We start from the raw sequence: 24,792 nt of genomic DNA, 5'->3' as shown, positions 1-24,792 counted from the left end.
GCAGACAAGGTAGAAACCTAGAGGGAGATGTAAGTAATCCCTGCCAAGATAGGCCTGGGAAGTCTCATCTAATGAAACAGTTCATCCAAATGGCAATGAAAGATGGGAGTTCTAACTGAGCTCTGTGGCAGGCAGCGCTGAGTGCTTCCATGAATATCATCTCACTCAAGCCTCCCAGCAATGCTTTGAGCTGTCTTATGCCTGCCCCATTTCACAAACAAGGAAAACCAGGCACTGAAAAGTAGAATGCCATGTCCAAGGTGAAACCACTGGCTAGGAGCAAGGGGAGGTTTGACGTGAGGACTTCTAATTCCCAGCTCTATGCTTCTTGGGGTCCATCTGGATATTTGATTTCATTTACTTTTTTATTTTTATTTTTTCACTTCTCTCCTTTTTAAAAAACATTAAACAGATTGTGATAGCTTTGAAAGTGGTTAAATCAGGTTTTAAAAATGACTAAGGGAGGTTTATACTCAATACACTTTTTTTAAAGATTTTATTTATTTATTCGACAGAGATAGAGACAGCCAGCGAGAGAGGGAACACAAGCAGGGGGAGTGGGAGAGGAAGAAGCAGGCTCATAGCGGAGGAGCCTGATGTGGGGCTCGATCCCATAACGCCGGGATCACGCCCTGAGCCGAAGGCAGACGCTTAACCGCTGTGCCACCCAGGCGCCCCTCAATACACTTTCTTAAATGCAGTTTGGGATCGGTTTGATCTGCTGATCAGGAACTGTTACTGGCAGAATTGCGAAGGGTTACATTGCCCAGCTCGAGGTTGTCTGTTCTGAGCTTAGGTACAGTCACAGGGCTGGGAACAAGCGCGGTGTGCTGGCACTCGAGGCACTCAAAGAGGTGAGCCTCAGAGCCTTGATGACCAGAAAAAGGGTCTAAGCAAATAATAGCAGCTGGCTTCAATAGCAAATGCTAGCAGGATTACGACACAGGACAAACACTCAGGCCGGCTGTGCTGTGATCAATTAGTGATGTCTGTCAGAGGCAGCAGGATGGGGGAATGAGGGAAAGTGGGCTGTGCATTTTTATTCCTTTAAGAGAATGAGACAAAGGCAGCCTAGATGATTAAGCTGTGTATGGGGAGTCATGGCGATGGGATGAATGTGTAATTTAAGTCCCTCAAATTCTCATTTTTTCCATCACATTTATATATTATTGCTGTTGCTTGCTTATAATTCCCTTTCAGGAAGGTGCTGAGTAGAAAACAATATTTTTCCTTGTTACCCAAAATAAGAGGCAGGAAATCTCTGAGGGGAACCCTTTTCCTAATCTAATCTTCATCCCTCCCTCCTTCTCTCCCTCCGTTCATCCTTCCAACCACTCATCCAGCCAATGAGAACCCACGATCTCCAGAGACAAAGTGATGAAACACACAGCTCCACGCCCTGGAGAAATGTGCAGTGAGTTGGGGACTGAGAATAATACAGTGTGAAAATGCTCCAATAGAAACAAATACAGTAGAAGCACAAGGGAGGGAGCAACCCACCCTTTCCTACCCTCTCCTTTTCTAGACTCCAAAGACATTCAAACCTGAACTTCCAAAAATTAGGAGTAGGAGCTTGCCTAACGGAGAAGGGAGCTAGGGTTTCTGGGTGGAGGGAGTCTCATGGGCGTGGCTGAAGCAGCGAATGGGCGAGAGTAAGTGGTAGGAGACAAGGGTCCAGGTTCACCCGAAGGCCACACTCTGTTGCGGAGGGCTTGCCCCCGAGGCCAGTGCATTAATGAGAGAAATCCTGTGGCTGAGTTATGGCAGGAAGAGTGATAACATCAGTAACCTGGAAATGGAGTCAGTGTTGGCCTCCAGGGAGCCACAGAGAGGATGACAATTTGCAGCATGGCAAGTTGCTGGAGCCAAGTGAAGGTGACCATTGAGAACAGGAGTGTTCCTGGCCCTGGATAAGATGGCCAGCATTCAAGGGAGCATGCTGTGGCCCTGCTCAGCCCTCTAGCCCCATTACTCAGCATTGGGCTGCACTGTACTATGCTTTTGCTGGTCCCTCAACTTAATCCTACCCCTTTTCTCCCTGGGGCTTTGTACGAAGGGACGTGCTGTTTCTTCTACCTGGATTTCTGCTTCCCTCCCTATACGCTGTCTTCTTCACCTGGTTAGTGCTTATTCATCGTTGGTCTCTGCTTAGATAGGACCCTTCCAGGCAGCTCTTCTGTCTCCATGGTTTTGGGTTGGGAGCCTTCTTAGGTGCTTCAGTGCACCTGGGATTTAGCTTGATATAGCACACTTTGCAGCTTCCTGTCTCCATCATTGTTAATGATGTGTTCCCAGAGTCTTGCGCATAGGCTGCTGCTGGTCCACAGCAGGGGCTCGGTGTCTTCCTAGCAAGAGAGGCTCAAAATCCAAGCCCATCTCTGCTGGGCCTCCTCGGGAGCTTTCCTACACTCTGTAGAATCGGGGTAGATTCCTAAAGAGTCTGGGCTGGATTGGACAGTGCAGAGGGTGAGCTGGGCAGGAATCTGATTGCAAAAGGTCTTATATTTACTAAGCAGTCTGGCCTGGCCCAGAGGGTCTTTTGCTGTGCCTGCTAACCAACCAGTCACCCTGAACAGACAGGCACTAGATTCTAACAGGCTCCAGGCTTTATCCCCAGTTACCATGACAACCAGGCTTCACAGTGATGGATGGTATTGATTGACTGACAGACTCCTGGTGTCTTGGCTTTGTCCCCATCCCCCCTAAGTCATTTGCATATGGAACTGAGACACTCTCGGGCACCATTCTCGTGATCTTTCCCTGATTTTGAATTGCCACCTCTGTCACTGAAATAGCCCCAGCCTTTAAGGAGAAAAAGGTGTGATGATGTCAAAATTACCCCCAGAGCCACTCTTAGCCTCTTTCCCATAGGTGACATAATGTGGCATGGAGGAGATGGGCTTTCAACACAGACCTTGGTTCAATCCCCGTTCTATTTACTTATTGTATAATTTTGGGCAAGTGACTTAAACTATTTAAGCCTCTGTTTACTCGTCTCAAAAATGGGAATAATTGTACGTGTTGTGAAGAGATGTGTGAATATGAAATGAGATAGCACATGGGAAGGCTTTACCCAGCACATAGTATGTACTTACCAAATGTGGGTGTTTTCTCAATCTTCACTCATTTGTGGCCCACTGCAGAAATGTGGATTAAGAAAATCTATTTTGGGGGGTGCCTCGGTGGCTCAGTTGGTTAAGCATCTGTCTTCAGTCAGGTCATGATCTCGGGGTCCGGGGACTGAGCCCTGCATCGGGCTCCCTGCTCAGTGGGGAATCCTGCTTCTCCCTCTGCCTCTGCCTCTCCCCCTGCTTGTGTGCTTTCTCTCTCTCTGTCACATAAATAAATAAAATCTGTCTTAAAAAAAATCTGTTTTGACAAACTCCTCGGCCTCTGTCATTCCCTGATTTTCCAGGCTCAGCATCAGGGACCAGTAGCTCAGTCCATGTATGCTGTAACATTCGTGGCAGTAGAAATAACAGTAATACTTGACCATTATTGCTGGTTTTGCTGGTTCTGAGCCAGGCTCCATCCCGAGCATTGTACACACTACAACTTAACTCACTTCACCACCACAGACAACCGTATGAGGTAGACACCATGAAAGCCGCCACCCGACGATGAGAATACTGTAGCACACAGAGGTTTGACGATTTGCCCAGATAGTAAGTGTGCAGAGGCGAATTTTAGCTCAGGCAGTCTCCAGTCCAGAAAGACCGAGGCTCTCTGCTATTCTGACTCTTGTCATGGCCACATCAGCCCCCTCAGCTATACTGCCTCTTGTATATATATATATGTGCAGCCAAAATCATCTATCTAGAAGGGCCAGAGTCCCTGCAGACACCTGTTACCAGTGAGGAGGGAGACCTGAGACTGCTGTCCCAGCATTGCCCACTGGGAGCATGGATTCCTTTCTCTGAGCCGCTTTGTGGAACGAGGTGATCATGGAACCAGGGGGTTGGGAAGGCTGCTGTTCCTTGTGTCACACGAGACGCATTTCCCTGCACTGTTAACACTGACGTGCCGCAAAGAAGCACGCACGGCCTTTGCGTGTAACGCACCAAACATCTTGGGCCTGCGTGTTAGGGCATTTTGGGCAAGAGACTTACTAATAGCTAAGATTTGTTGAACACTTGATTGTGTCAAACATTGTTTTTAGGGACCCATGTGTGGAAACTATCACTCCCATTTTATTTTAAATGGGGAAAATAAGGCACAAAGAGGTTCAGGTAACTTACCCAACACTCCTAGTGAACATAAAACTCTGACTCCAGGGTTCGCATTCTTAACCACCACAATTACTGCTTTTTCTTTTTTCTTTTTTTTTTTTTAAAGATTTTATTTATTAATTTGACACAGAGAGACAGCCAGCGAGAGAGGGAACACAAGCAGGGGGAGTGGGAGAGGAAGAAGCAGGCTCCTAGCGGAGGAGCCTGATGTGGGGCTCGATCCCAGAACGCTGGGATCACGCCCTGAGCCGAAGGCAGATGCTTAACGACTGCGCCACCCAGGCGCCCCCAATTACTGCTTTTTCTAACCACTGAGCCTACAAAATGGATAAATCCCCCTGGCTCCCTAAGATTGTTGTGAGCCTCCAATGAGAGGATGCAGACACAAGTGCTTTATAAAATATCATCTCTTAATCAAGTGTGAGATATTACAAAGATGTGATTTGTATCATCAACCAAAGGGACATCTGGGACTACCAAAACATTTTAGAGGCATTGTCTAGATTGGTTGGAATCAGCCCATCCCTGAGCACTCCTGGGGGCTTGTCACATGCCAGGCTCTGTGCCAAGACCTGTAAACCCAAGAGACAATTTATAAGTCTGCAGGATAATTGGAAGAACAGACCGAGAAACTGACAATTGTTAGAGTATGCTAAATACTATGCTGGAGAGAAGAAGCACAGGGATACCCTGGGGGACACACAAGGATTCCATGGAGACACAGACTTGGGCCCTTGGGAGAGAAGAAAGACTTTCTAGAATTGAGTGGGAGAGGAAACAGCATATGAAAGGCATAGAGGTACTTATACTATTATTCTTAGGCGGTGGAGAAGAAGCATCAGTTTCAATGGATAAACAACAGCACAGAGGGGGCAGGTAAAGTTAGTCTACACTGCCCAGCTAAACAATCATCTTTTCCAGTGTTATGGCACGAAATACACTATGTGAGTCTTTCCTTTCCTTCTGAAGCTGTCTTTGGGGGCAACCAACGTAGCAAAGCAACACAGCAGACAGATCACAGCAACCCGAATGGCATTTGTTTGTTGCAAAGAGATAAATAATGTATTACACCTGCTGTTTTCCACCTGGTGCTTTTCATCTGAGGAGTGACAGACTTGCTGCGTTCTGGCGCCTCGGAAGTCAAACTGCTTGGTTCTGCCTCCAAGTCACATTGATCCGGCCTCTCCAACACCTCGCCAAGACCAGGTGGGAAAGGAGCACCAGACATGGTGGCCAGAGACATGTTCTCTGTGCTCCTGGCCTACCAGGTGGGCAACCCAACAGCTCTTCTCGGGTTTAGGCTAGAGTGGGAAGGAACCCGGAGGCTCCCAGTACTCCTTCCACTGCTTGGCATCTCCCTCTTTTCTACTTTTGAGTTTAGGTCAGGTTGGCCTTTCTGAGCAGAATCTTGCTGCCAGGGACACAAGGCCTCCACATGGTCTCCCTCTGCTCCCAACATCTGCTTTGTCTGGCTAATCCCTACTCATCTTTTCAGACTTGCCTCTCATATCCTTTATCTGACTTCCAAGGAAGACTCCCCTGACTCTGCTGGCCTCTTTCACAGCTCTCCTCGCACAGGGCAGTTTCATTCCCTTCCATTTCTTCACACTTGCCTGTGAACTCACGGAGAGCAAATGGTCTTTAGTCCTTATTTCCCAAATGTTTGGCGCACATTCAGACATTATTAAGCACTTATCACACTTGTTTCAAATGTTCTTCAGGTGTTCTGGTGTGCTCTTAAAGTTTCAGAATCGTGGCTTTAGAAGAAACCTTAAAAGACCACGGGTCAACTCTTCAAACCCTTCTACTGCACTTCTTATAGGCAAATAGTCAGCCTCTGCTTGGTACCCTCCCAGGATGGGGAGCTCACTGCCCTTATGAAACAACTCAGATCTCCTTGGCCTGTGACCATCAGGATGATTTATCTTATGTTGAGCTTAAATCTGTCTTCCTATAGCTTCTGCCCTTTGGGTCCTAGTTCTTGCCCTTGCAACCACACAAGTAAGCCTCATTCCTCTTCCTCAAGACAACCCTCTGGAGAGCTGAGTCTAGTTCCACTGAGCTCTCTTAGAGAGAGATCTTTTCTCTTTTTCTCAGGTGAACATCCCCCATCCCTTCAAACATTCCCAAAGGATATGTTTTGAATTTCTTCACCCCCATGCTACTCTTCTCCAATCATTCCCTACTTGCTTTTCTCACTCTAGTTTTATCGTGGTAAGAACACTTAACGTTAGGGGAGCCTGGGTGGCAAATTTGGTTAAGCATCCAAGTCCTGGTTTCAACTCAGGTTGTGAACTCAGAGTCCTAGGATCAAGCCCTGCTTAGGGCTCTGCACCCTGTGGGGCATCTGCTCGAGATTCTCTCTCCCCCCTCCCCCTGATTGCACGTGCTCTCTCTCTCTCAAATAATCTTTTTTTTTTTTTAAAGAATACTTGACATGAAATCTACTCTTTTCACAAATTTGTAAGTGTACGATACAGTCTTTTTAACTATAGAGACAATGTTGGACAACAGATCTCTAGGACTGACATTTGAGACATTATGCCCATTGATTAGCAACTACTCATTTCCCCCTCCCACCTCCCGCAAATCACCATTCTACGCTCTGATAGTTGGATTATCTTTAATACTTCGTATAACTGGAACCATGCTGGTTTGTCCTTCCGTGATTATTTCATCTAGCGTAATGTCCTGCACATTCACCTATGTTGTTGCATATGAAGGATTTCCTTCTTTTTTTAAGGCTAAACAATGATGAGTGAAAGTCCTTTTTTCTTATTTCCTTTTAAAAATGTGGACCCCAGATTCTGGGTTTCTCTAAGCTACACAGAGAGAGTGAGATTATCTCCTCCTTTACTTTATTGATTATAATTTTCCCCTGGTTTTTCACCTGGCTTCATTGTCTTCCTGAGCTGGAAGTTATCCAAAACTCCACAGCCTTTTCTCTTGCTTTCTAAGCTGTGCCCATTTCCTATTGTGCTCGTGCATGGTATTTTCTCCCCAGGGAAGGAGGTTACAGCTTTCCCAAATGAGCCTCATTTTGCCATGCTTGGTGTGTCTATCCTTCCAAACCTTCTGAGGGCTTTTTGAATCCTGATTCTTTATCTGAATGATCCTTGGCTTTTCCTAGTTACTTCTTTTGGGTGGATATGATGAGCCTGGCTGCTAAGTCCATATCCAAGGCATTGACAAAAGCATTGACTGAGAGAGGGCAGAGGCCAGTGCTCTGTGACAGGCCTCTGGAGTTCTCTGTAGTACCACACTACTCAATATCTGGTCCCAGAGGCACTGACGAGGAATCATCTGGGTTATCTGTTTAAATGCAGATGGCTGGTGACTCAGAAATACAGAATTAGAACTGATAGAGGTGGGACACAGGAACGTGTATTTTTTTTTAAAGATTTTATTTATTTATTTGACAGAGAGAGACAGCCAGCGAGAGAGGGAACACAAGCAGGGGGAGTGGGAGAGGAAGAAGCAGGCTCCTAGCAGAGGAGACTGTGTGGGGCTCGATCCCAGAACGCTGGGATCACGCCCTGAGCCGAAGGCAGATGCTTAACGACTGCGTTACCCAGGTGCCCCAGGAACGTGTCTTTTTAATAAGCACTACAGATGATCTCACTGTGTAACCAGGTTTGGGAAACATCAACTTCAGAGTTCACTGAGCTCAAGACCTCTAAACAAATACCAGTGTGATATTCCAAAGCTGACATCTAAGGAGTCCAGCCTTGATGGGATGGGGTGGGGCCATGGCAGATCATTCTTTGGTTCTATAAATACAGGTGACCTATGAACAACATGGATTTGAAATGTGTGGGTCCACTTATATGTGGATTTTTTTCTATAAATACATTTTTCTCTTATGATTTCATAAGTTTCTTTTCTCTAGCTTACTTTATTGTCAGAATATAGTATATAAAACATATAATATATAAAATATGTGTCTATCAACTGTTTATGTTAACCGTAAGGACTCCCGTCAACAGTAGTTAAGTTTTGGGGGAGTCAAAAGCTATACTTGGATTTGAACTGTGTGGAGGGTCAGCACCCCGAACCCCCGTGTTGTTCAAAGGTCAGCTACCACCCATACAACACACCCACCTGGGCAAGTGCCACACAGTTGCTCCAGACCTTTCTCTGCTCTCTCTCCCCTCTCCCTCCCCTGCTCTTTACTTGATGGAAGCAAGATGTGTCTGGTTCTGTGTCTTGGCTTCCAATACCAGTTTCAAGTGTTGGATTTTGCCACTACGTTTGACCTCCTCTGCACCCCCTTCCCTGCCCCAGCTTACTGGTCTTGGTTTCCCAGGGGTGCTCAGCACACAGCTCTGATTTGGCCTCCCCTACAGCTTCTGATGAGAGACTCCTCTTCTAACCCTCGTATATTGAAACACGCAACTCTCCGGATACACCTTAGTTTTTGTTTAGCATATTGTCCCAAACCTGCTAGCTTCTCAGGACAAGACCTTACTTACTCAGATTTGCATCATATTCCTATTTAATTCACAGTGTGATGGGGATGCTACACACAAAATCACTAAATTTTTCTCTCTGAGAGCAGAATTCTTTAGTCCGATGTGATAACTGGAATTAATGAAAATACCACAGGCTTCTAAGGGAGACAGACTTGAGTTTGAATCTCAGCTTCACCATTTCTTAGCTGTATGACCTGAGGCAAGACAATTCCACCTGTATGAACCGAGGGCATCTCAACTACGAATGAGAAGTGCGGGCTGGGTGTCCAAGGGTGCTTTCAGCTCTCACATCGTAGGACTCTGAAGTCACAGACCTTCCCTTGCTGGCTGGTACCCTACTCTGGTGTCCTTGGAAGGCAAATCTTTGCAGTCCGAGCGGTGCTGCTCAAATCGAACTAGAATTCTCCTCCCCCTGCTGCGCATGACAGGCTGTGGCAGACCCCGCAAGAGCCTAAGGGCTCTGCAGGCGCCCTCCGGCCACCCCGCATCCCTGTAATCAGCCTGCCCTGTCACCGTAAGCCGGCAGCCCTCCACCACCATTCCCCTTGTAATCACTCTGGCTTCTGCCTGTGAATGCCTTCTCCCCACTTTTGTTTATCACCGGTGAAGCATTTTTTAATCAAAACAATTAAATATGCTAAATCTTCCTCAATTAGTAATGCATTAACAATTCAAAGTACTCGAACAGAAGTGGCAGGAGAAGCCCTGGTGCTCACAGCCTCACAGCGTTGCGCCTCCCAGGCGCTCCCAGCTCGGGAGTGATTCAGAAACCCACGCACACAGCCACGAGGGTGGGGAGGTTGAGGCTCTGGGGGGCCTGGAGACAGACAAATCCAGCCCTTCTCTCCGCAATCAGGGAACTGCAGCCCAGTGTGACCACAGGCCTTTTCTCTGCTCATACAGGGTGCCTGTGACCGGGATTTGTTAGTTACACTTTTTAAAAAACCGTAACATGGGTACACAGTTAAGGCGTAAGCATGATGACTTGATGTATGTATACAAAGGGAAATGATTACTACAGTGAAGCAAATTAACATAGCTTCTCAGATAGTTCCTTTTCCTGCGTGTATGGGATGAGAGCCCCTGGAAGCTACTCTCTTTACGAATGTTCAGTTCTCCACGCGACAGGAGGGACTGTAGTCGTCGGGCGGCACGTTACAGGTCCCTGCTTGTTCAGCCTACAGAACTGCAACTTTGTACCGTTTGCCCAGCATCTGCCCACTTCCCCCACCTCTGCACCCCTGGCAACCACCTTTCTACTCTTTGCTTCCAGAGATTTACTTGGCTTTTTCGGAGGCTACATATAAGTGAGATCATGCCATTTTTTTCTTTTTCTGTCTGGCTTACTTCATGTAGCAGGATGTCCTCCAGGTTCATCCACACTGTTGCAAATGGCAGGATCCCTCTTTTTTAAGGCTGAATAATCATATACGTGTATATATATATAATAGTCACGCACACCTACACACATGCATATATTCACACACACCATAACCTCTTGGTCCATTTATCCAAGTGACTGGAATTTGAATTCAGGATCCCTGACTTCTGAGATTTGTTTCTGTCACAAGCCCATACCACAGGACTCCTGGTGTATAGTTATTTGCTCACTTGTTTCATTCATCAACCGCTTATTCTGACAATGGTGTCGGAGCGCCTCCTCCACAGCAGCCACTGAGCTGCCACGCTGACAAGAGAGTAGTGAATAAGGCACAAGTTTTTGACCCCACAGAGTCTGTAGTTTGATGGGGACGCAGGCAAGTAAACTTGGTTGCTCGATACTCCCTTGAAAATATTAAATCTAATCCTTAGCTCAATCAAATAACGGACTGAAATTATTTTTCCTTTGTGGTGGCCATAATAATACAAGGACTGGTAATAATTATTGTAAAGTTCAAAGTACCTCCCACCAATCAGAATGGCTAAAATGAACAAGAGAGGTAACAACGAATGTTGGCGAGGATGCAGAGAAAGGGAAACCGTCTTACACTGTTGGTGGAAATGCAAGCTGGTGCAGCCACTCTGGATTTAGGTTCCTCTAAAAGTTAAAAATAGAGCTACCCTATGATCCAGCAATTGCACTAATAGGTATTTACCCCAAGGATACAGATGTAGTGAAGAGAAGGGCCATACGCACCCCAGTGTTCACAGCAGCACTGTCCAGAATAGCTAAACTGTAGAAGGAGCCGAGATGCCCTTTGACAGATGAATGGATAAAGATGTGGTCTATATATACAATGGAATATTACTCAGCCATCAGAAATGATGCATACTTACTGTTTACACTGACATGGATGGAACTGGAGGGTATTATGCTGAGTGGAATAAGTCAATCAGAGAAAGACAATGATCATATGGTTTCACTCATTTGTGGAACATAAGAAACAGCACAGAAGACCATAAGGGAAGGGAGGGGAACCTGGATGGGAAGAAATCAGAGAGAGAGAGACAGACAGACAGACAAACCATGAGAGACTCTTAACTATGGGAAACAAACTGAGTTGCTGAAGGGAGGTGAGTGGGGGATGAGGTAACTAGGTGATGGGCATTAAGGAGGGCACGAGATGTGATGAGCACTGGGTATTGTAGGCAACTGATGAATTGTTGAACACTGCCTCTGAAACTAATGAGGTACTATGTGTTGGCTAATTGAATTTAAGTTTTAAAAAAGGTAATGATATTTCAAAAGTACAAACTCTAGTTCACAACCTTCGGAAAACCTGAGCCACGGATAAAGCTGGACTCTGCAGCAATGGTCAGTACCTCGCTCTAGTCGACTTTTCTAGTCTTACCTTGCCAGCCGAATGAAGGGCTGGAAACCAGCTCTGTTCGCTTACAGAGTGAGCGATTGGGACAAAATGACTTTACTGCTTTGGAAATTACGCTTCTCATCTACAAGATTCAGGTTCCTCCATGGGTCCCCAGATGTAGACAAACATAGGGACAGCTACTGTGGGACTAAGTTATCATGGGGCCAGAAGGCAGGCAGACTCCCCATGGAGATCTATCCATCTTCCAACAGCACTCTGGCCTCTCCGGGCCACAAAGAGGACCTGGGTGAAAAGAACTGCACAAACACGATCATTCTTGCTGAACCAAGCACACTGGTAGCTCTGAAGGAAGAGCAGGTGTTCTGATCCAAGTCTGCTTTGTGGAGGACATGGCACTTGAACTAGAGCTTGAGGCAGCTTTGGAACAATGGTGAAAGGGGAGAGAGGAAGGGGTAGTGTGTGCAAAATGGCAGAGTGAAAATGGTGCCAATCACGAGCCACGTACTGTGCGAGGCACAGGGGTATGCGGAGATGGGTGAGGCAGAATCCCTCACCGGAATGTGCAAAGGAAAGGGAGCTAGCACTTTGGAGCAACTAGTATGTGCAGTACACCTTCCTTCTCATTTTCAGAGTTATTTGGGTTTGAACCACACAGAAGAGAACACTGAAATTGGGTCAAAGGACTGGGATCTCAACCCAGATCTCTTAGACTTCAAAGCCGAAGCTAGCTACCACTGCTGTGAGTCAGTTGTTCCATAGTCACGGTCTTGAAGCATCTCAGCATTTTGTGTGTGTCTCTCTCCCTGTTGCAGGTATTACCAGCAGAGATATCAAGTCATGCTTTGGAGGTTTTGTAGGCATTGAATATGAATATTCAGAGAGCATGACAATTGGAGGAAAGTTATCAGGGGAACGTTGCAAAAAGTCTGGAGGTGGAGATACTAGTAAGTATTGAGTAATGGGTCTCCCAAAGAGAAGCTAGACTTTTCCTTGGACGCACACTCAGGGCATGAACACGATTTTCCCCCTCAATTGATTCCATTTCAGTCAATGGTCATGCTGCACGGGTGCTAAATACCCCAAACCAATGACCAGTTGTGGTTCTATTTTGAATTCACCATGGGCTGAGATCACTTTAGAAATACATGATTTGGGAACGTGCCCCCTCCCAGATTTCGAGCACTAGACAAAGATGTAAGAAAGAACTGAGACGAAAGCAATGTGTAGACAGAACCTGGGTAGTTGACTGCTGAGATGAAGGCCCCTCAGGTTACAGTCCAGAGGGAGGAGATGAGTCTTCCGAGAGAGAATATAGTTACCAAGGTCAAAGAACAATTATTAGAGAAAGACTGTACACAGATATTCTGTGGCATTTCCTGAATAAGTCAGTGTGAGTACTCATGCATGCATTCATTCATCAAATGTATTGGGTATTTGTTTTCAAGTGGGAGACAAAGAGGATGCAGGGATAATGAAACAGTTTACAGTACAGTGGATGAGGTAGTTATGAAATAGGTTCATGTTACCCCCACTATGTTAGGCTACTAATGCCTTAGGGCCTTAAGTCAAATGATTTCTTCTCTGTGATGCCCTTCCCTCCTCTCTCCATTTACCTACAAAAATTCACTCACTTTTCTAGACAACTCACCTCTCACCCTGACCACCCTCCCTCCTCTACTGTAGATCTTTCTCCATATCCTTCTGAGCCCTGTAGAGACATCTGTCACAGCACCGATGATACTGAATGGAGCCTCGCTGGCAGGTAGCAGGCATTGGGCAGATGGATGAATAAATGCATGCACGAATGAATCCTCATCCACTTTCCCAGCCTCTCCCTCTGCTATGCTGGGCTGGGCTGTCCTCCCAGCGTCTGCTCTAATTCAGAGGTTGGGTCTATTTCTAGGCTCTGCTCCTTCTCTTCTGCTTTGTCCTACAAGTTCACTGAGCAAGGTAGAAGAATGGGAGACAGCTCTAAGGGGAGCACATACACTCTGTTCCAGATCTCATTAGTGGGGCTTGCCAACCAGTCCTTTGGCTTTTTGGAAAACGAACTAATGCGGTTATGTTCTTGATGGCAGAAAGCGACATGCTGGCCATGGCTGTGGTGGACATCATTTCTCGGGTGCGAGGTGGCAGTTCTGGCTGGGGCGGTGGCTTGACTCAGAACAGAAGCACCATTACATATCGTTCCTGGGGGAGGTCATTAAAGTATAATCCTGTTGTTATTGATTTTGAGGTAAGTCTTTTCGCACTTGAAGAAACTCCACGTCCATGAGGAATGAAAGTGAAGCAGACCAGATCATTTCATATTTCTTATTATGAGCCCATCAAAGAACAAGATGAAATGTAACGGCACACTGATTTGGTGGCCTTCCCCACGCCTGACTGTAGGGAGTGCGTGACTTTAAACCCGACCACAGGACCACAGGGAGCAGAAGCTTACTATCTGGGCAGAGCCTAGTTTGACACGAGTAGTCCCAGAATTTCTTCAGCATTAGGCCACGTTAAAAAATAGGAACTTGCATTAGTATAGAAAAGACTTTAAAATCACATTTGTTTAAGTAGGGGTTGGAAAACTTTTTCTGTAAAGGAGCTGATAGTAAATATTTTTGGCTTTGTGGGCCACATACAATCTCTGTCATAGAAATTCTCCTTTTTTAAAAATTTATTTTTTATTTTATTTTTTTTAAGATTTTATTTATTTGAGAGACAGCCAGACAGAGAAGGAACACAAGCAGGAGGAGTGGGAGAGGAAGAAGCAGGCTCCCAGCGGAGGAGCCTAATGTGGGGCTCGATCCCAGAACGCCGGGATCACGCCCTGAGCCGAAGGCAGATGCTTAACGACTGCACCACCCAGGCGCCCCTCCTTTTTTTTTTTTAAACCAACTTTTACAAATGTAATACCATTCTCAGCTCAAAGGCCATGCAAGAATGAGCTGTGGTCCCAAGCTGTATTTGCTGCCTTTGCTCTAAGGGATCCCATCCCCTCATCACAGTGAACCTCTGGTCCAGATGTGAGTCTTACCATGGAAGAGATTAGGGACCTGAGGCTCCAGGTCACCAGTGAGCCATCTACAGTCCCAGAGCTCCTATGTGGCTGCCTGGATTTCAGACCCTCAGTCTTCATAACCAGTTCTCACTTCCTTCTACCCTAGCACCTTCCTGAAAGCCATGGTTCTCAACCATGGGGGAAGTGGGAACAGGTACCTTGCTCCTCAGGGGAAATCTGGCAGCTTCTGGAGATGTATTTGGTTGTCACAGCTAGGAAGGTGCTCCTGGCATCTACGGAGTAGAGACCATTGGTGCTGCTAAACATCTCCCGATGCACAGGACAGCCCCCACAACAAAGAAATGTCTGACCTCAAACATCAATAGTGCTGAAGCTGAGAAACCCTGCCCTAAATCTCTAGCCTCACAAAGGCAGTAAGAGTGTATTCAAAGTGCAAAGGAAATGGATTGTTCTACCAGTCGTCAAACTGTTTCTATTCATAGGCAAGGGTAGTCCATTAAGGAAAGAGTTGGATTTTGGGCTTTTATTTTTTATTTTTTTATTTTTTTAAAGATTTATTTATTTGACAGAGATAGGAACAGCCAGCGAGAGAGGGAACACAAGCAGGGGGAGTGGGAGAAGAAGAAGCAGGCTCATAGTGGAGGAGCCTGATGTGGGGCTCGATCCCACAACGCCGGGATCACGCCCTGAGCCGAAGGCAGACGCTCAACCGCTTTGCCACCCAGGCGCCCCGGATTTTGGGCTTTTAAATAAGCTATTGTTTTCTTGCCCATTTTCTCTTGACTCTTGTCCGTTTTCTACATATTTAAAATCCCAGGTATGGATACATTCCTCTTCTTAAAATATATACCAACAATTGAACCTAAAAGTCTACTACAATACCCTGCTCTCTATGAAGAAAGAGGTCAGATGGATTAACCCTGATCTCATTTCTTCTCCAATAAGTAAGGGACCATTTTCACGCACCTGTAATTCACATAGGGTCTGAAAATTGCTATCATCAAGCTATTAGTCATTTGGGCAAAAGTGTAAACTTGATATCAGGAGCAATATATAAACTTTCATGGGCAAGAGGCACACTTCGTGTTTGCCGTGAGCAAAGCTTCCAAGGGGAAGTCTGGTATTAATGATTTGGAGGAGGCCAAATACTGTCTTTGGGGAAAGAGAGCCTAGGTTTGGGGTGAGAAAGATATAATTTGGATCATGGCTCGCCACCTTTTCGGTGTATAACCTTGGGCAAGTTTATTTTCTGAGCCCTAGTTTCCTGGTCTATAACATGGGGATAATAAAATGTTATTTCACAAGGCTAGGGAGAGAGCAGTGGGTACTTAGTGAATGTCAGCTGAAGAAACAGGTTGATGGAAGCTAAGGAAGCTGGCCAGATACCATAGCTGGTGAATGGCAGAGCCCAGCTTGAGCTGTGGCAAACTCTAATACCCGTGATCTCTTCACAATACAGGCTGCCCCCCGGGAAGTTTGGATCTGGTGCATTAAGGTGCTGCCAGGTGGCAGAGCAAGAAGGCGACACAGCTAGCGCTGTGTTTTTAAAAAAGGATGCTTACAGATATATGAAGGATGATTTGAAGCACTGGGGAGAGAGACAGACAGACAGACAATGGACAAGGAGTCCAGCCAGGGGGTTATTTGGAACCTGACGCTCAGAGCGGAGACCATGTCTTACTCACTTGCATGTCCCCATAGCTGAGCAGTGCTGATTTATGGCGGGTACGGAGACTGAGTGAATATAGGAATCATGTTATATTATGATGCTGTGCTATGTTGTATATTATTATGTGTTAGGTTGTATCATGTTGCTAATATCATACCACTTGCCTTCTCTGAACCTGTTTTCTTATCTGTAGAATGGGAACAAAACCATGGCCAATATCCTTTCAAGCTCTAAGATTCTTTTTCTCCACCCCTCCTCCCTCCTTTAAGTCCCTACCTGCCCTTCCCAAGGAATGCTCCCTACCCACTTCCTGTGGGTTCTGGGATTCAGGAATGAGAGGCAAGGGACTGGGTGCTGAGCCCCACTGGAAAGTCACGGGGAAGTTGCCCAATAGTCCCGACCTCCCCTGGAATTAAGAGTCATCTTTCGCCAGGGTCACAGGGCAGCCCATCCTGTACTGACTTCCTAACAATGGGGCCAGATTTTCTGAACTTCCAGTAAGTGGTCGTCTGCCCTTGGCTGGCAGCCCAGCCAGTCCTGAAATGACCAGGCTGGTGACCTCCGCTGCAACCTGTGACCACAGGCCAAGGTCTGTCTGTCACGGGCCTTTCTGTACACATTTCCAGGAACCCCCTCAAGGCTATTGTGAGCGCCCTCTATTGACTTCTGACTCTGGCGCAGTGAGATTGCCCGAGTGTGGCTCGGTCCTATCTCTGAATTGCCCTGTGACCTTGGCAAATCACTCTCATCTCAGGGCCTCGTGTTACTGTCCTATAAAATGAGAGATCTGTAAAGGAGCTTTCATTGTATGACTGTGCATTAAAATATAGAGCCTTAAAAGCACGCTGAAGACAACCATATACACATGCAATTGGAATAATTTTGGCTTTTCCCCCGTCATCACATTTAGCTAATAAAAATGGTGCTTTACTTTATATTGTTATTCCCGTCTGCAGTGGTATCTCTCATTCATTACTTCTTTAGATCCTCATAAGAATTCTAGGAAGTAGGCTATTATTCCCATTTTATAGAAAACGAGGCTGAGATTTAGAGACAGACAGGAAAGACCACAGAACTAGGACAGGAGCAGCATTTTTTGAACTTCTACTCTGTGATAGGCCTTTCCCATCTATCAGCCTTCATCCTCACAGAAAGGTAAGAGGACTGTTCCCATTTTGGAGATGAAGAAGTCAGGCTCCCTGTGCAACCTGACAGATCACACAGCTGGAACCAGAAGGGCTGAGATCGGAAGCCAGATTTTCTGGTTCCAGATACAGTGCTCTCTACCACATCTACTGTTTCCCAACCACTGATCGATTTCGCCCCCCCCCCCCCCCGGGGACATGTGGCAACGTCAGGAGACGGTTTTGGTTTTCACAACCAGAAGTTATTACCAGCACCTCGTGGGTAGAGGCCAGAGATACTTCGAAGCATCCGACAATGTGCGGGACTGCCCTCCCCCGCCAACAAACAATTATCCAGCTGGAAATGCAGTCATGCTGGGGTTGGGGAACCCTGGGATATAGTCATTCCTGGAATGGGCAGTGGTCTCAAATGCAAATGACCCCTTTCCCTGCACCTCTCCACGCTGATACCAACTGGGGTGTTCAGCACTGCCGGCACAACTACCTATCAAGGACTTTAATAATTCCTGCATTGAAGGTTAGCGATCAAAAAAAAAAAAAAAACCACATAAATACACATACTTTATCCTCTTCCTGCCTCCTAAAGTGCCCGATGGGGGTGGGGAGCAGATGAGCTGGCATAGATTGCTGCTGAGCTCTCTTCTCTGGGATAGGGGGACCACAGCTTTCAGAGCTAAGCAGGCCCATGTCCAGAGTGGCTCTTGCACTTAATTATGTGACTCTGAGCGAGTCACTCAAACACTTGGAGTCTCTGGGGTTGAGTGGCGGTGAGGATCCGATACATGGGGTAGAGTTGAGTGTCTAGTTCTGTGCCTGGCATGTAGCAGGCCTTCCAGCGGCTTGATGGCCAGTTCTTGGGCTCTGGGAAGCTGGAGGCCCAGGCAGGGGCTCTCTGTTCTTTCTGCACCCGCAGATGCAGCCCATCCATGAGGTGCTGAGGCATACGACCCTGGGGCCCCTGGAGACCAAGCGCCAGAACCTGCACCGGGCCTTGGACCAGTACCTGATGGAATTCAATGCCTGCCGCTGCGGGCCCTGCTTCAACAATGGGGAGCCCATCCTTGAGGGCACCAGCTGCAGATGCCAGTGCCCCCTGGGTCGCAAGGGCTTTGCCTGTGAGCAAATGGAGCAAGAGGGTAAGGCCCATGCATCCTTACTCAGTTGCCAGCCCAGCTCAGAAGGGCCAGCACGGAAAGGACCTTCAGGGTTCCCAGCCTCTTCTTTCTGTGACCTTGTGCCTTATGGCTGACTCTCCCTCCCTGCTTTAATGTTCTTCTGCTTTCTCCCTGCCATCAAGACCCTCTCTCAGATGAGATCTGTTGTTTGCCAAGGTGTGTATGGACAGAATTCATTTCTGGAGGGATATATTATTTTCCTAGTGTTACCGTAACAAATTACAAGTTGGGTGGCTTAAAGCAACAGAAATTTACTGTCTGATGCTTCTGGAAGTTAGAAGTCCGAAATTCAGGTATATTGGCCAGGTTGGTTTCTTCCAGAGGCTCCGAAGGTAGACCTGTTCTATGCCTCTCTCCTTTCTGGTGGTTGTTGGTGATCCCTGGCTTTCCTTGGCTTGTAGGTGTGTCATTCCAATCTCTGCCTGTCTTCACATGGTGTTCATCTCTGTTTTCTCTTAAGAAAGCTAGTCGTTGGATTAGGACCCACCCTAATCCATAATGACTGCATTTTAATATGATATAAACTGCAAAGACTCTATTTCCAAGTAAGGTCACATTTACAGGTGATAGGTGTTTGGACTTGAATACATTTGGGGGGGGCCCACAATTCAACTCATGACAAGAGTTAAATAGATGGTTGGCATTACATTGCAAGGAGTTATGACCAAAACTCAAAAGGGCTGGAGCAAGTCAGGTTTCAATGTATTGTGGTACAGCATGAACTGACTGCTCCCAAGGAAGAAGGCTCCCACACAAGGATTAGAAATCTGTATCCCGCAAAGATGAGCAAGTCTGAGGACCTGGATGTGAGCCCCCGTACTTCACTAACTTCCTGTGAGACACTGGCGAACCATTTCTTTTTTCTGGGGCTCATCTCTCTCATTTAAGTTTCCTCTGAGCTACAAGAATCTCTGGCCCAAGAATTTAGCCCAAATCCCTAAGCTTTCAGTTTTTTGCACATAAAAAGCTGCTTATATTGTACATGGGATGATGGCAAAAACACGTGGGCTGCCAAACCAACGTATAAATCGGTCTCAGCCGGCAAGTGCAATGAAGATAACGTAAAGGGGAAAAAAAAAGGAAATCTGGATAGGTCTTTCTAAAGTACTACTCTTAGGTCAATCAAATGAACTGGGGATGCCCATGGTAGATGGAGCCTGGTTTGAAAATGAGCTGATGCTGGGTTATAATTCCCTCACTGGGGGAGTAGTTCTTGACGGGAAGCAAGACGGCAGAGCTCTGGTGGCAGACAGACCTCTGAATACCAATGTTGCCAATGTTTCATCTGAATAACCCCTGAAAAATGGCGATGGTATCAGTACCTTCCTCACAGGTTGTGCTGATGTGACACTGGCCAACACACATGGCAGGCTCCATCATAATACGTAAGAGGAAGAGATTGCTCTACCGGTAAAGGGTCTATCTTGGTTTGCTGCCTTGTCTAAATCCCTCCTTTGCTAGCTGAAGGGAGTGCAAATTAAATCCCGATAAGCTGCCTTGTATCCTGTAGGAGGAATTCTGAGAGGGGTGAGCCAAGATGGTGAGTGAATCCCAGGGTCCTTATGAAGGAGGATACAGAGAATAAAAAACAAGTAGACTCATTACCAGGGCAAAGATTGGCACAGTGTCCTCAGGTAAACTGAATAAAGGCACTGCCTGTTGGTGGGTAAATGGGGAGAAACAAAGAAACTTCTCAGGGCTGATACAGACCAGCTGCTAGGCCCTGGGATTTCTTGACTTTTCAAGCAGAGTGTGGACTTGGTTTCAGCCCTCATTCACCCCATTGGCCAGGAAGCTTTTCCAGAGGGGCCATAGGTCAGTGAACAGAAAGAATAACTCACCCTTATTCTGTGCCAGGCACTATCTCAACACTCCCTGTGCACGAGCTCATCTCTTCCCCCAAGAATGTTGTAAATACTGTTATTAGCCCCAATCCACAGCTGAGGAATTGGGGGAGGACAAAGGTGACATACCTTGCTCAAAGTCATCCAGCTGGGGAGAGTCGGAGCCAGGATTTGGACCCAGGGGATTGCACCCATGCTAGGACCCAAGCTCTTAACTTACATTCTACTGACGTACATCCTAAGAGTCAGGGAATTTCAGAAATGAGGGCAGAGGGTCTGAGATGATTGCATTGACTATTATTTGGGAGAGTGGGAAGGGAAGGTATATCCCAGACCATGGTTATCAGTCTAACCTGACTTAAAGAGCCCTGCCTTAGTAATTACACTTATGGTATGGGCCCGCAGTACTAGTGACTTGCTTGGCTCCCTCGGATCCCTGGACAAGACCACAGAGCTAGAGAGGAATAGGGAGTGTGGGTTACCGAGTTATGCCTCTTCAATGGTCCAATGCTGGGTTCAGTCGCAGACATGCTGAATCCTATGTACACACAATGGGCCCTGGGGAAGAGGGACATGATGCCAATGATCCGGGGGGGGGGGGGGTGGCAGGGCACAGCCCATTTTTCCTGCAAGATTACATTCAGTCAATTGCAGGGAGCACACAGGTATTCCATTAACCTTGTTACAAGCACCGTGTGGATATCAGGTAGCCTTGGGGACATCAGACTGAAGTTCAGCCTGACAAAGATTAATTTGGTAAGGAAATCTAAGACTGGGAAGTCAGCTACCATGGAGACCCACTGACATCGGTCCCTGCGGATTTTTCCTGCAAACCTTTGCCTATGGGGACCAAGTCATGGAAGTGAGAAAAATAGAGACAGAGAAGCCCGCTGTGGCTGTCCCACCAGGGAGTATAATTACAGAGCTGGAAGGGACCTGAAGATAACCTAATCCAGTGATATTCACACTGGGATCTAAAGAAACTTGCAGTCTTAGGATCTGCCCCAGGGGATCAGGGCAAACCTGATAGACACCCCAGCTTCAAATAACACAGCCTGACTTTCATCTGGCTGCCATATTGGGGCTCATGTAAGATTTCATTTAAGGGGGAAAAAACAGTAATGAAAAAAATGATGGAAAAACCCCACCAGATTAGTCCAGCTGTTTCATTTACAGAGGTGAAAACTCAGGCTGAGAGAGGGTCTGCCCCAAGGCACAGAGCCAGTAGGAGGCAGCAGCCCCAGCCCAGGGGGCTGCAGGAACTGGATTTCCAGAGGCAACCCATGATCAGTGCCTACGTTCTCACACTCTGTGCAGAGACTCTGTCACCCACTATGGTCCCACTATCAGAGTTGGAGGGGGTCTGATTTGCAAACCCTCACAAAAGCCCAGCAAGCCTGTCCACAGGGCTGTCAGGCTGGCCCTTTTCTGTGACTCCCTGGCCGGGCTGTGCTCTGGGCTCTTCACAGCCTCCGGTGGCTCTGTGTCATTCTTCCGGAGGAGCGTGCCTTCCCGCCATACTCTGCTATCTATCTTCCATGGAACTGCGCATTCCAATTTCATGAGATGGGCTCTCAGTGGCCTCTTCTCACTCCATCCAGAGTTTCAAATTAAGTGTAAGCCGGAGAGCACAGAGGTCTTGGTTGGCTACACCAGGCATCTCCCCAAGGAGAGATCGCGGACCACTCCAGGGCAACGGAACAGGCCTCCCTGCTGATAGTCCGAGCTGCTTCTTATATGCTAACCTCCTCCTCCCCTGGGAAATTATCTGTGCAGGAGCCAAGGCGGATGGTCGCTGGAGCTGCTGGAGCTCCTGGTCTGCTTGCAGAGCAGGCACCCAGGAGAGGAGGAGAGAGTGCAATAACCCCGCACCCCAGAATGGAGGCGCCTCGTGTCCAGGATGGAAAGCGCAGACGCGGGCTTGCTGAGAGCCTCTGGGCACCGATGCTGCGGACGTCACCCCCTGCACCGACCGCTGGATAAAGACTTCTTTCAGATGAGGGAAAATGCAAATTGACATGGACTTTTTCTCTGTCCTGCCAGCTCCTGGGCCCAGGACGAGCCTGTGCCATCTACAACCAACTAACTGTCCTATTCTCGAGTCATTCAACAGCTGGGTGCTGGGCGTTAACTAGGGGCTCGGTCCTGCTCACAGCACTTCAGATCATCCAAAAAAGCCAAAACCCAAGAGAGAAATCTCAATCCATGCTTTAGAGGGATTTATAGGATGTTAGAGGTATGAGGCAAACAGATGCTATTGAAACAGTCAATGGCCAATAAAACAAAGTGTGATGAGAATTATTTCAGTTCTTTGAGTATAATATTTGTTCATTCATAGAACCATGACTCGTTGGTAAAATAAGCAGACACACTGAAATAATGAGAAAAAAAAAATGAAGACTGACTTGGGTTCCTTCAATTTTCCTTCAACTGGATTCAACAATATTTTCCTTTATTTCCTCACTTAATCTCTCTTGGTTCTTACGACAAATAACACATTTCCCCCAGTTATCATCTCACGGCACACTATCCTTTTCCTTCATTGCATTTTTCACAATTAATAATTCTAGATTGACTGCTATATGTCCTGTGACTATTTATGACCTGTCTGCCCTGAGACGGTAATCGTGAGAGATTAGCTTTGCTTGCTTCAGCACCGTATCTGAGGAGGCTGGCGCTGTGCCTTGAATCGGGAGGGACCTAATAAGCATCCTTGGATAAAGTGAGGGACTGAACTCAAGAGTCAGCTCAAAAATGTGGTCCATATTGGTCAGCTCCAGAGATTGGAGCGTGGATCCGAGAGGCCAACCAGTGCTGATCAGTGTACCTTCCCTGACACCTGTGGGAGAGCCAATCACACCAGCCTGCCTCAGTATCCCCCCAGCACTCCAGTCATGCCTCAAATAGAGAATGTGTTGTATTGCACTGACTTTTCTGTTTACCTCTAAGTTTCTCCCATAGGTTGGTAGCTCCTTGGTGGTGGAATCCACATTTCCAGTAGGGACAAAAAAAATCTGTTGAATTGATATATACTGGTGTTCCCTATCTTTCCAGAATCCTCAATCTTTTTACAGTAATCATAAGACATGTATACATGAAACAATTAGAAGGGGTTTTAGGAACACCGGGAATTAATTGCTGAGTTAATGCCAAAGCAAGTGCCAAAGGAGGCCAGGTGGGACAGAAATTTACCTTCCCATGTGTGTATTTTATATATGGAATGGGGCTTGACCCAGACCTTGAAGGATTATAAACTAGGTAAAGAGGGAGGAGGCCTTTAAGACAGAAATTCAGCATGTAACAAAATTTGAAGGTGAGAAAGAACCTTGGGGGGGGGGGCGTGCAGGTGCATGTGTTGGGAATGGAGAGTGGGGAAGAAGGTGAAAGTAAATATGTCATATAAAACAGCACAGTGCCTGCTGCACATGGAATTATTAGCATCACCCTTATTACTATTGTTACTATTATTAATTAAAACATAGTTTGGAAGTTTCATTTCTGAGCTCATTAGATCATCCATCTGAAAGAAGAAGACTCCTTTACTGCTTCCCATCCGGTCCTTCATTTGCGTTTTCCTTTTAAGGTTAATTCACATTAGTAATTAATTTCCATTCATTGTTTAATAGGGAGCGGTAGTTACATGCCAGTAACTGATGGAGGCTGAGTATGCAATTTACACAGGACATTCAAGCTTGGTCTTCATGAAAGTGGTAGTTCTCAAACTCGGTTGCACAGTAGAATCGGGGTGGGGGGGGGGATTGTTTAAAAACCTTAATGTCCAGAGGCTGCACCCCAGACCCATGAAATCCAAATGTCTGGAGGTACAAGCCAGACATCAGTAGTTTTAAAGCTGTTATCAACTATACTTCAATAAAACAAGAAAGAAGAAAGCAGCCCAGGCTGAGAACCCTTGAGCACGGGGAGTCATCACGTGTTCACGGGAATAGGTGTGTAACAGAACAAAGGTAGCCACAGTAGGGTTTATCTGTGTTATCTCATTCAGCCTCATCAAGGACCTCTTCAGGTTTGCTTTCTGAGTCCCACGTCACGGCTAAGGACACTGAGGCTTGGCATGGTACAGCTTCACGGTCAGGGTTTGAAGGCAGTCCATCAAGCCCAGGCTCCCCACCTTTGCTCTATGCCGTCTACCAGTGCAGGGACCTACAGAATGGTGTGTGGGCTGCAGGGGAGAGGCGAGGAAGCTCCTTTTGGGGTAAATCTAGTCATCCAGGCAGGAGATGAGAACTTTGGGGTTAAACAACTGCCTGGATCACCTGTGAGCCCAAACCACCGGCTGAGCCATGTGGTCGTCTTCCTGTCGCCAGAGCCAGAGAACCAAGGCCAGCGTCTGCCCCGCTCCTGCGAGGACACTTCCTCCCCACGGCCTCCCCAGCAGTTTCGGAAATCACAGTACAGTGGCTGGAGCAGTTTTAGAAGCAGCAATCCTTCCCCAGATCAGCGCCTTTCCTCCTTCAAG

The 24,792-nt window shown here is 46.9% G+C and overlaps 1 protein-coding gene across 1 annotated transcript in view; it reads left to right on the top strand.

Moving 5' to 3' along the window:
• C8A (complement C8 alpha chain) overlaps positions 1–22,616 on the top strand; it is a 66,378-nt gene extending 43,762 nt beyond the window's left edge. The window contains exons 10-13 of the mRNA XM_026497997.4: positions 12,285–12,416; positions 13,551–13,708; positions 18,210–18,432; positions 22,092–22,616. Of these exons, the coding sequence (XP_026353782.1) occupies positions 12,285–12,416; positions 13,551–13,708; positions 18,210–18,432; positions 22,092–22,243 (665 nt within the window). The 3' untranslated portion in view covers positions 22,244–22,616. The remainder of the gene's footprint in view (positions 1–12,284; positions 12,417–13,550; positions 13,709–18,209; positions 18,433–22,091) is intronic.
• The last annotated feature ends 2,176 nt before the right edge of the window (positions 22,617–24,792 follow it).

This window comes from Ursus arctos, unplaced genomic scaffold (genome assembly GCF_023065955.2).
Source record: "Ursus arctos isolate Adak ecotype North America unplaced genomic scaffold, UrsArc2.0 scaffold_12, whole genome shotgun sequence".
Taxonomy (NCBI): domain Eukaryota; kingdom Metazoa; phylum Chordata; class Mammalia; order Carnivora; family Ursidae; genus Ursus; species Ursus arctos.
This window is presented reverse-complemented; position numbering and strand designations above follow the sequence as displayed.